Source organism: Rhinoraja longicauda, chromosome 15 (genome assembly GCF_053455715.1).
Source record: "Rhinoraja longicauda isolate Sanriku21f chromosome 15, sRhiLon1.1, whole genome shotgun sequence".
NCBI classification, from domain to species: Eukaryota; Metazoa; Chordata; class Chondrichthyes; order Rajiformes; family Arhynchobatidae; genus Rhinoraja; species Rhinoraja longicauda.
In genome coordinates, this window is record NC_135967.1 from 26001771 (window position 1) to 26014782 (window position 13012).

At 38.0% G+C, this 13012-nt stretch overlaps 1 protein-coding gene across 1 annotated transcript in view; it reads left to right on the forward strand.

Moving 5' to 3' along the window:
* The window catches only part of pof1b (POF1B actin binding protein), a 66331-nt gene that overhangs the window by 18487 nt on the left and 34832 nt on the right, over positions 1 to 13012 (forward strand). The window contains exons 2-6 of the mRNA XM_078411941.1: positions 1653 to 1745; positions 3880 to 4002; positions 5378 to 5494; positions 6384 to 6533; positions 12822 to 12964. Coding sequence (XP_078268067.1) covers positions 1653 to 1745; positions 3880 to 4002; positions 5378 to 5494; positions 6384 to 6533; positions 12822 to 12964 — 626 coding nt within the window. The remainder of the gene's footprint in view (positions 1 to 1652; positions 1746 to 3879; positions 4003 to 5377; positions 5495 to 6383; positions 6534 to 12821; positions 12965 to 13012) is intronic.

Genomic DNA, 13012 nt, shown 5'->3' on the forward strand with positions numbered 1-13012 from the left:
TGCTCTATCACTGTGCCAGGGTGCTAGGAACCAGCAGTCACATTCCCAAAATAAGGGATCAGCCATTATGGGGCTGACATGAGAAATGATTTATTTGCCAGAACGTTGTGAATTTTTGGATTTGAGAACTGTGGAAGTTCAGTATATTCAAAACTATGGTTGAGCGAAATTTGGATATTAAGAAAATCAAGGCAAATGCAGTTAGTAAATGCGCTGAAGTTAAAAAATCAGCCATGATGTTATTGAATGCTGAGGCACTAGAGGAAGTGCTTCTGCTGCTATTTCTTTGTTCTTACTATCACCCTTCCCTGGTGGATTCCTTGTGGTGGAATTAGTTTGAGATTAATCACCAAAATCACTAATCATTAGACTGCTAATTAAATGTCTTGTTACACAATACTAGATCTACAGTAGATGAATCCCAATGGGTTCCAGGGCACATTTGCTTAAATAACACCAAGCTATTTATGCCAATTTGATCTATCAAATTGAATATAATTGTATGGTTTCTAGCATTTTGTAATCAGTACCAATAAGAAGCTCTAATAAAAGATCTCAATTGCAAAAATGAATTAATCTGGTTTGAATTAGAAGTGGCCTAATATTGAAAACAATACATTGACACTAGATAACCTTTATATGAATGCCTTTTGAAATGTTCCTAACCAGATAATTTGGAAAATAAACCTCTGTTATAACCCATTTTGATGATATTTAACATCCTTTGACATTCCTTAATATGTTTTCAGATATACAACTACTAGCATAATTGGAAATTATTTATAATTGAAATATTGATCTGCCCTTCGATGTTTTAACATTTCCTGTAAATGAACCTAATGTAGTGAATCCTATTTGGGTTGATTCAGACTCCATTAACTGCAAACTGACTAATTTGGATCAGACTTTGTATGAGTTAATTGCATGGTATGAGCCTTTTACCAATGGAACGTTCTTCTGCCACATCCTTGTTTTATAGGGGTAATCTCGGAGTCAGGTGCAGATACTTGTGTCTACTTCCAAAAGTTTGTTTTTACAGTAGTCTATCAAGGTTGACCAGACTTGCTATCTCTCCAGTCATCAGATGCTGGTTTGGTTGCTGTTCCTAAATGTATCTAACAATAGTTAATTTTGATCAACCGTTGCATTATTTGAACAAATGCTATAATTGTGCACTACATGCACCAAGAGCAACTATATTAAAACTCAGCAAGAAGTTTCTTTCCCTGACAGTGAGCCATCTTGGTAGTTTTTTTTAATATAGTTGCTCTTGAATCTTGAATGGCACGTTTTATCTTGTATTTTAACTTCTCTTGTGATTTGTTAAACACTGAACAATGTCAAACTGGGAAAAGAACTGAAATGGATTGACCAAAAGCAGCAAAGTAAAAAAGCACCATGAACATGATTATGAATCATTTTGTACCTCGCATTTTGTTTAATTTAATGATGTGTTTTGATTTTTATTTGTAAAAATAACTTATTCTCCTGCAAAGGTTTAAAAAAAGTTGTGCATTAATTAACAAAATGTGATGTCACCCTTGCTGCTAGCAATAAATTCATCCATTTAGAGAGTGGCTTCCAAGAACTGGAAAATACTACTGAACAACAATTTTTTTTTACCCTTGATTAATGTTCATCTTTTTGTGCAGGTACAAGACCATCAGCAACAATATCAACATGGTAATGAAGTCACCTATGCTCAGAACAGCCTCGAGCGGGTTGGGCTGTCCAGCCCCACAGAGGTATGAGTTGTTAGTTTTAGAAGCATGTCCAAACAGAACCTGTAATTGTCTTGTCACTTCTTGTTTTGCTGTATTAATTTTGTAAATTTAATCTCCATGCTTACTGATGATTGTGTGCAATGACAAACTGAAGTTAAATCTACCTTAAACCATGCTTATTTATTTTAGTTTTGTCACACCTATTGAGGAGATAAATCCTTTTTTTAAATTTGAAGATTTGTTTTTCTTTGCAAGCACCAGTTGTGTTTATTACAGTAGAATCTTTGGAGGCAAATAAATTCAGAATATGATTCACGGCTATTGAATGTGGAATAATGTGGGTCAGTCTGCATGCATGAAACTATATTCACAGGAGAAAGCCATTGCTTTCTTGTTACATGGCAAAGTCTCATATTCTTCTGATCTCTTACAAGTTCCATGGCGAAGTAAAGCTGTATAATGCAGACCCTAAAATTTAAATAGCAGTATACCTCCTGGAGAAGTCCCATGCAAATTAGCTGTAATATATTTGTGCCCATTCCAATGTCAACACGGAATCTAAATTCAATGGTGAAATCACCATTGACACATGTGCAAAGTGCTAACACAGTGAAATTCTTGTTCTTACAAATAGTCCAGTGGAGTATTGCCATACCCCCAATCCCCGATTAACAAGTGTACAGAAATAGTCCACTGAGCCCACATGCAAGAGGCAAATGTTTTGGCTCCATTTTCAAACTCCATGCTCTAGTTCTTATGAGTGCTGTCTGATCCAGGCTACTGCGAACCTCCTGCCATCTCCTTTATGGACCCCACGTCCCTCTCCTCGCCCATCTACCTTTGTTCCCCTGGGGGCGCCTCCTGCAGCTGATCACGAGGGCTCGGTAGGCCAGACTCCAGTTCCCTCTCCTCTCCTACTGGCCTTGCTCCTCTCCTGTCATGCCCATCGTCATCATTGTCTCCATCCTCCTGGTCTCTGGTCTTCGAGGGACGAGCATGAGTCGGCAGGGCAACCTCCCCTTCCAAGCTAGCGGTCCACCGGGTCCAACGAGCAAGGAACCGGCTCGGCAGCCTCTTCCTGCAGGCCATGATCCACCAGGTCTTACGTTCGGCCGTGGGGATCGGCTCCGCCTGAAGCCGCAATCTGCCGGGTCTTGAGTTGGACCAAGCAAGGGCCTTGGCCTCCGGGGAGTGTCAGTTGCACGCGGCCTCTCAAATTGTTTCCCAATTACATTAAATTATCTAAGCACTTAAATCTGATACGTCTGAATGCCTGTTCAAATGTTTAGAAATCAGATCTTCACTTTCCAGTCATTTAAAGTTGGAGTCTATGGCATTCTTTCCAGCCTTTTATTTCCTTGTCTTACTTACAAAGCATATTGAAGCTGAATTTCATTTTGCCCTTTTTTCACCAATTATTTTTTTATGGACTCAATTAATACTCTTCCTAAATAAGTAAATGAGCAGGCCATTTCTAGTGACATGAACATATGAGGAGCAAGGTTAGGCCTTTTGATCCCGTGTGTTTGCTCCATCATTTTATAAGATTGTGGCTTATCTTTAACCTCAGTACTTCGCTACTGCATGATTCCGTTATTCTTTGATTCCTTTGATTTTTATTTTTATTATATTCGATGTTGGGACCTTCACAGTATGCAGGGAATTTCAATGGTTCACAGTCCACTAGGTGAAGAATGTTTTTTTGGCCACTTTCCTAAACGCTAACTCCGTATTACGAGACAATGGCCCCTGTTTCTAGATGCTCTAGGCCAGGGAAAATATTATCTCTGTATCAACCCTGCAAACCCCTTAAGATATTTGAACATTTCAGTGAGGTCCTTTATTGTTCCAAATTTAAGAAATTAGAATCTGAATCTGTTTAATCTGTTCTCTATTAACAATCCTGATTTCAAACCTGCTCCGCTGTTTTAAATGATCATAGTTGTTCTTCTCCTTGTTCTCAATTTTACTTTTATGTCCAAAATCCACTTGAGCTGAAATAACCTGAAGATGAACTGCTTTGATTATTAATGGTTCTCTAAAATTTTAGTTAATGGCCTATTTCCATGCTGCATCTCTCTGTAACATTATGATGATGGGATAATTTTAGTTCATGAATGTATTAAAGAAGAATTGCCATTTGTTTGTGACACAGGTACAAAACAGGCAGCATCAATACATACTGTCCCAAAGCATGAAAGGAATAAATATTCCAAAAGAGTCAGAAGTCATAGTACATAAAACATTTGTGACAGTTAATCCAGTTCCATCTGTACAGGTAAGAGTTGATGCAAATAATCATTAATTACCAATTTTATGTATCCATGCCACGGTATAGATCTGGGGTGTCAAACTCATTTTAAGTCACGGTCCGGAAGGGGCAAATGCGACTTCATGCGGGCCGGATCAGTTGTGCACACGCGCGTGCGCCCACAGCTTTCGTTGCCTTCTCTCGTGTGTCTCAGTCTCTGCTATAACTACAAAGTGTTTCACTTTTACGAATTTTCTTATGAAGATGATTGCCCAGCAAGCATTACTTTTATGATTGGTATCTAGACCCTAGATAGAGTGGATGTAGAAATAATGTTTCCAGTAATAGAAGAGTCTAGAACCGGAGGTCACAGCATCAGAATAAAAGGTCATACATTCAAAATGGAGATGAGAAGGAATGAGTGGTGAATCTGTGGAATTCATTGTTACAGACAGAGGTGGAGGCCAATACATTGGGTATTTTTGAGGCGGTCTTGATTAGGTTACAGGGAGAAAGAAGACAATAGATTGCGGTTGAGAGAGAAAATAGATCAGCCGTGGTTGAATGGCAAAGTAGACTTAGAAACATAAAAAATAGGTGCAGGAGGAGGCCATTCGGCCCTTCGAGCCAGCACCGCCATTCATTGTGATCATGGCTGATCATCCACAATCAGTAACCTGTGCCTGCCTTCTCCCCATATCCCTTGATTCCACTAGCTCCGAGAGCTCTATCTAACTCTCTTTTAAATTCATCCAGTGAATTGGCCTCCACTGTCTTCTGTGGCATAGAATTCCACAAATTCACAACTCTGGGTGAAAAAGTTTCTTCTCACCTCAGTTTTAAAAGGCCTCCCCTTTATTCTTAGATTATGGCCCCTGATTCTGGACTCTTCCAACTTTGGGAACATTTTTCCTGCATCTAGCTTGTCCAGTCCTGTTATAATTTTATACGTCTCTATAAGATTCCCTCTCATCCTTCTAAACTCCAGTGAATACAAGCCCAGTCTTTCCAATCTTTCCTTATATGACAGTCCCTCCATATATAACATATAACATATAACAACTACAGCATGGAAACAGGCCTGTCCGGCCCTACCAGTCCACGCCGACCATTCTCCCTGACCTAGTCTCATCTACCTGCACTCAGACCATAACCCTCTAATCCCCTCTTATCCCTATACCTATCCAATTTACTCTTAAATAATAAAATCGAGCCAGCCTCCACCACTTCCACCGGAAGCCCATTCCATACAGGGTTTAACCTTGTGAACCTACGCTGCACTACCGCACAGTTAAACCTATCTAATACCACCTTTTGGTTGCACTGGAATAGGGAGGGTTCAGTTCTAAAACCACCTTGTGATGATGACTCAAGTTTAACTGTCACTTGACTCTGTTTATAGGTATATGATGGTGTTAAAGACTTTCCATCCTATCAGAACATTGGAAATTCACAAACCCACTGGGAAGAAATCAAATACCGTGAAGGCCAAATAAGAAATGATCGAAGCCCTGTGCAGGTACCGTTTACGATACGGCTTTCCAATGTTTTTCACATGTTAGGAACAATTTCAATGAACGCCTTTTCACATTTGCAATTCCACTCAGAATAATGTAGAAACATGGAACCGCAGATGCTAATTTAGAAAAAAACAATGCAAAGTGCTGGAGTAACTCAGTGGGTTAGGTTGTATGGCTGGAGAACATGGATGGGTGACATTTTGGGTCTGAAGAAGGGTCCCAACCCGAAACATCACCTCTCCATGTTCTCCAGAGATGCTGCCTAACCCACTGAGTTACTTCAGCGCTTTATGTTTTGTTTCTGCTCAGAATAATAAAGGCCCCCCTTTGACTATCTCATTCCTTGGGCAACTAAGGTTCAGTAGCAGATGGAATAATTTGCTGGTAGCTGATTGGATACAAAATTAAATAACTGTGGATTTCACTTGGCTGGATGGGTTTGAGCTTTCAACTCATGATTAATATTTGGAATAAGGTTTTACAAAATGAATGAAATCGTGGAAGAATAGTTCACAGAAAAACAAATGTGAACAACGTTTTACTATTTAAGGTTCATAGGTTTCCCCATTGTAGTCACTGCAGGCATATATAGAACACAGATATTTTTATGAACATGCCGCATATTGTGCCCTCTTGTAGGTTGTGAGTAATGGAGGTTTGGGGATGGTGTGGAAATTAAGCTCTGAGGTGATGAGATTTAACTTTAGATTTGTGAACATTTCTGCCGCATTCTGTGAATGTAAAAATGTAGTGAGGATGACTTGAAGATCAAAGTTAAATGAATAAACTAAGTTTTAAATGATCAAAGTGATGCTGAACCCCTGAGAGAAATTGAGGAATGCCTGGGAATAAAATGTTAAATGTGAGCTGGTGATTGTTGCTTTGCAGTCTTATCCGAGTGAACACATCACGTCTCGGAGTGCACGAAGCTCGGTCACATCCCAAGAATATGACATACACTCAGAGGAATCTCAGAGGAAATGCTTTGGAGGAAGGAGTCCTGTACCAGCCAGAGCCCTGAGTCCTCACCCCAGCCAGGTACTGCAGTTAATTTTAGACCTAGTTTTTTCACTGTACCTCAGCACACGTGACAATAATACATTAAACTAAACTAGGTTGAAATTTAAATGCAAAATTAGTCTATTTTTCATCGCTCTTTTATTTAGGGTGTTTGGTTCCATTTAGGGCCTGTAAGTTTGCAAAACAAAACCCTTGTTATGAGACGAGATAAATTAAGATGGTTGTTTTACCTATGCTTTTGACACAATTAAGCCCAAAGTTGATTTTGTGACTCCAGTTCAAATGAGATGACTGAGTTTATGAAAATGTAGCTAAATTCAGCTACTGTAACTGGAGTTAAAATGTTGTTGCCATGACTCAGTATAACATTAATTGCATACGATGTTTTGATGCTAGATTAACTGTGTTGCAAAACAAAATGTGATTTTGCAATGCTTTGTGGTATTGCAGATTAATCTGTACAAGAATTGAGCTGTCCATTTATAAATGCCAGTCTCTGGAGCAGAACATCCAACCTTTATATCACAATTTAAATTACAGCAGAATTATAATTAGCCTTTAACAAATCCACTCCAAATAATTAATGATCATATGTCACTCTTGGCTTTTCATCTAATTGAAGCTAAGTTGGCTCTTCAAACAACAGTGACTTTATTCTTGGCTTTACTCACATGAAGATGCCATGCTTCTCACGTAATCTTATTGACAACTTGTCGGACAGGAGTATCTGATTACGTATCTTTGACAAAATGACGCAATATGACATGTATATTGAGGTTAGTTTTAGCTAAAGCTATAAACCAGGAATTGGTTTTCTCATCAAAGACAACAAGGAAGTCTAATGATTAGTCCAACTGTGCTTTTGTTGGTGAGGGGAAATCAATACTGTTTACTGAACCAAAAATCAAAAATGCTAGAAATACTCAGCAGATTTGGTAGTTGTGGTTCAGGATGAAGACTCTTCATCAAACTGTTCACTTTGGTATTCATTGTCACCTACTGGCAGTGTTAATAAATATTAGGTGAGCACAGTATTGAAAGCAAGCTGATGAAGTTTACAGAAGCCCAAATCACTCCTTGATCCATCTGATCAAGTACAATTTGGGGCAGATCTTGCATCAGACTCATAAGTTACTTGAGGACTCAAGAGCTTGTGAAGCATTACACTCTTGACCTCAAGGAATAACCAAAGAAAGAAGTCGGCAGAATAAAACTCAGCTGTGATTCATATTCAAAAGTTGATTGTGATTTTTAATGTATGCCAAGTGCTGGGGAATGTGTGAGATTTATGGAAACCATAACTGGTTAAGATATTCTTTCATTAGGAGAACATTGGGGAAAATATGGGAAACTGGTAGCCACTTAGCTGTTTTGAGTGATGCATCTGAAAGTACCATTTGGTATCACTCTTAAATGGATAAGAAAATATATTAAATAGGTTCTAACATTGTCAAAGAAAGTACCCCAAACTTCAGACAATATTCTCCACTCCCCCCAAAATTGGCAGCGACATAGTCTTGCTTTCTATTTTATGTAGAACATATTAGTGTGTGATCTGTATTCAGATGATCCACTTAGTGATGCGGATTCATATGCTTCCTGTCTTTCTCAAAAATTGAAGTCCTGCTTTTCAATTGGTTGGTAGTAGGGAAAACTACCTACTAAAATCTAAAATCTCTAAAATCTTTTAAAAAAATCTAAAAAAAACCAAACTGATTAAACTGGTTGTGAGCAGTATGTTTAAAATTATTCCCACACGTAAGAAAAACTGAGGCTACTTTACATTCCCCTTTGTCATTTTTCATATAATATTTTATAAACTTTCTTTATTCTATTATAGCTAGTGTTGTTTGCTTAAAAGCAAAAAAATGTTTAATTGATGATTGTATATCTTTTTAAAACTACTAGTGGTTTCAATTCTATGAAAAGGTTTCCATGTAAATCAAATGGAATAAATAAATAACAAATTTTAGTTATCAAAGTGTTCTAGTTTAATTAACTTTTAGATTGACATATCTTAAGAGGGTTTTTTTTTCACAGATGCCTTCCAGCTGTGCAACATTATAGTGTTGTCAACAACTTCAAAGGCACAGCTAATTATTTTGTGGTCAAGGAAGACATCATTTTTTTATTGTTTGATTTATCTGCATTCATTGAAAAATGTTGATATAAAGCCTGGATGAGGTTAAATGAAATGGGACATTCCATTGGACCGTACCCAAAGTATTTTGATCTAATTTGCGTTGTGTAACTATAATTTCTACTAGACCAAATTGACCCGTTGGGCCCAAACCTCTCCTGCATTGGTGCAGCTCCCCCTCCCCTCTCTCCCACTCCCCTCTCTCCCACTCCCCTCTCTCCCCCTCCCCTCTCCCCCCCCACTCACCCCCTCCCCATGCCCTCTCCCCCCTCCCCATGCCCTCTCCCCTCTTCCCCCTCCCCTCCCTCTGTCCCCCTCCCCTTGCCCCCTCCCTCTTCCCCTCCCCCTTCCCCCCCCACTCCATCCCCCTCAACCCCCCTTATCCTCCCTCTCTCCATCCCCTCCCTCCACCTCCCTCCCTAGGAGATAGATTTAAACTTTTAAATGTGAATAACTTTAAAAATATAACACCGATTTCAATGAAACTTCTTCCATTAGCACCAAAGGGACGGTGAGTAAGGTGGGCCTAAAATTGTTGCACTATCGTGTACCGTTTTGGCTGTAGTTCAGGAACAAACAAACAAACAAACAAGAGTTTTAGTATATAGATTCCTGTATGAGTGCTGACTAGTAAGGAATATTCACCAGCTTTGGTATGTTCCCCACTTTGATATGCTTTGCACTTGTGACTAATGAGAGCATTATTATTGGTTAACCGATTTCAGCTCAAGGCTAAACACTAATACTCTGACACGACCTCCCACCTTCGCCTGGACCATGAGCTCACAACTGAATCTGTAACCACTGTTCCCTCATCCGTGTACAATCTACCTCTCCCTGCTCCTAAGAACAACAGCAGAATTACATAGAAACATAGAAAATAGGTGCAGTAGGCCATTCAGCCCTTCGAGCCAGCACCACCATTCAATATGATCATGGCTGATCATCTAAAATCAGTACCACATTCCTGCTTTTTCCCTATATCCCTTGATTCCTGTAGCCCAAAGAGCTAAATCTAACTCTTAATCATTGCCCCGTTCTAATAATTATTTCAGCTTGTTCTTGCCTGATATAATTTATTTCTTCATGCCTTGATTCACAATTTTCCTCTTTTCCAGTCTTTACCCACCTGTTTCATAGCTCATTTAAGAATAGAGCCATACAACACAGAAACGGGCCCTTCAATTCACCAAATCCCTGCAAATGAACAAGTACTCATTTATAGTAATTCTACACTGTTCCCATTTATCCTTCCTACATTCCCATCAACTCCCCTCTGAATCAACCAGAGACAAATCACAGTGGTCAATTAACCTATTAAGCTCCAAGTCTTTGGGATGTGACAAATGGTTTTGAACTTGGCTTTGTGACAGTAAACAAAGGGTAATGATTGAACGGATGTTTTTGTGATTCGAAGGCTAACACCAATGGGATTACACAGGGTTCGGTTTCTCACCACAGAATATTTCCAGGAGTTTCAGTTGCTATTTCACACTTCCAATCTCTGCAGATTTTCTTTTCCACTTTAGAAGATATATATACACTGTACATGCTCTGGTCAATTGAGCAGAAAAGTGAGGAATGGAATTTAATCCAGAGAGGTGTGATGTTGTTATTTGGAGAGGTCCAGTAGGTCAAGGGGATAAACAAGAGGTGGGAGAATATTTAAGTGGAATCCACAGATTCTTAAAAGGTAGCAGGCAGATCAATAAGGTGATTCGTTAGGATCACGGGGTCCTTTTATTTGCCAAGGCATGGAATACAAGAGCAGGCTGAATTATGTATGAACTAGATAAAACACTTGCTTAAGTACTGCATAAAGTTCTGGATACCATATTATTGTAAACATGTAGTTGCTTTGAAGAGAGCGCAGAGAAGATTTGCGTGAATGTTGTCAAGTTTGGAAAATTCCAACAATAATAAAAGATTACATTATCTGCAGTAGTTTTCCTTAGAACACTGAAGAAAAAAAAGTGAAATTTATGAATTTGAGGGTTCCAAATACAGTAAATAGGAATGACCTATTTTCCTGAACTGAAGGATCAGAAACCAGGAACTATAGCTTTGAAATAATTTAGTGAAGTATTAGAAATGTGATAGGAAGTTTTTTTATCCAGAAGATGGTAAAAGTCTGATTTTCTCTGCCTGAAATGGTGGTGGAGGCAGTAACCATTACTACAAATAAAAAGTACTTGGATGTATCCTTGAAAAACCATGACCTTGTGGCTATGGATTAAGTGCTGGAAACTGGGATCAATCTCATGATCCCATTTTAATCCAAATGGCCTTATCCTATGTTGTGAATTTACATAATTTCTATCTTGATTTTAACAACAATTCAATATGACTGCAAAACATGTAGGAATCTGTACTACTGTAGAACAATCAATGGTAAAAAAAGAGTCAAAATTTTCTATACATGGTCTTTTTAAAGAGGATTTAGCGGTTGATAGTTCAGTATTTCAGTTTTAAAGATGCATGAGGATCAACAGGAAATGAGTTTTCCATCACTGTGCACCAAAGTTCAGATGGGAAAGTGGTACGGTTAGTTTGCACAATAGAGGAGGCATTAGAGAAGCAGGTTATGAATTATTCCGAACCTCACTATGAAAATTTCACTGAGAACATTCACAACTGGATATACTTATACTAAAAATGTATTAAAAAGATGTCTCATAAAGACCTACTTTGAAAGGGAAAAGTACAGGAGAAGCAATGAAAAAGAAAGCATTGTGACAAACCACAGACAAGTTGTTCAGCCTGCAAGACATAATCCGTGTACTGAACATTTCAGCAGGTCAAATATATTAAGCAAATATTGAAAGTGTATGGTCCAAGAATCAGTTTGAGAGAATTGAAGAGAAGTTCTGTAAATACTACTTACACCTAGTGAGTAATACTCTGTAGAGTAGCAAAGAAGTCTGCAAGATTTGATATACTTCTGAGGTGAGACCAACCAATGTTATTGATCTGTTGAAGAGAATTGAAGAGAAATTGAGAAGTGGTGATTCCAGTGAGTGCAGAGATGAATAATTGTTAAATGTGTAGCTTCAACACATACGTAACAAAAAAACATTGTGCTTCATGTTACAACAAAAGATTGAATTAGATTTAAGTGCAAGCTCTAAGAAGATGAAATAAGCAAAAATCTAAGATAAATAATTGTTAAAAGTGTAGTTTCAACACAAGTGTTGCAAAGCTTATAGAGAGTGTAGAAACAGAGAACTCTTTTAAATCTATTTTTTAAAGTGTAGTAGATGCAATATATTGTTGACGTGTTATAGTTACTTTAAAGCAGTTGCTTATTTAAGGAGTGTGCCGTGTGAAAAACAACTCTGCAAAGGTATTTGTGGAAGTAATTGAAAATTAATTGAATAAAGTGCTTATAAATACATAAATCATAAATACACACACACATTTTTTTATCGCTTAAAGCTGCATATATATGAGCCTGCATATTCTATCCAAGATTTTGTTGGAGATTAAAAACTCATTGTGTATACTTTACATTGTCTTTTACACTGAGAGTCTGATATGTACTTTCAAGTGGCATTTGGTATCAGCACTTAGATTTTTGCTTATTTCATCTTCTTAGAGTTTGCACTTTAATCTAATTCAATCTTTTGTTGGTAACATGAAGCACAATGTTTTTTTGTTATCGATCCACATCATTCTAACAGTTCTTCCATTTCACTGTCAACACCAGTCTTTTGTTTAGTGACTGCAGTCATATTTCACAGTTGCTATTCCTGCCTTTTTTGTGACTGGCCCCAATGGTTTAACTCTAAAGCTCATTTGATAAATGATGGTTTTTGACCACAGTCATGTTATGACTTCCATTTTTATTTCTATGTCACTAACATGACATTTTTTTAGAAGTGTTGCATTGTTAGAAATAGGAATTTTTAAAAAACTTGTGACAAAATTTGGAATCCAACAAAACCATATTGGGATGTTGTACAGTATTCCACTGTGTGAATTCAATTTTGATTTTCAATTTATGTGTGTGCCTAAACAAAAACAAGTGGCTTAATCAAGTGGCTTTCACTGTTAAATAATTGCCAGTGGCATCCTGTTCCAAAATATGCTCCATCCTGTAAATTGTAATTGATAACAATGTTCTGACCAATGTATAACTGAACTATGTAATAATTTTCTGATACCAGATCAAGAGTGCAATGGATTACGAGAGTGGTAATTCAGAGAAATTGGATCCTCGATACTTTGGTGAGCTGCTGGCTGAGCTGAAATGCAAGACCACTGAGCTCCACAACATCCTGCAGGAAAATATGCAGAAAATCAAGTGGAAGTGAGTATTTGACTTTCTTGTCTCTGATCTGTGGTGTTTGAGCTGAAT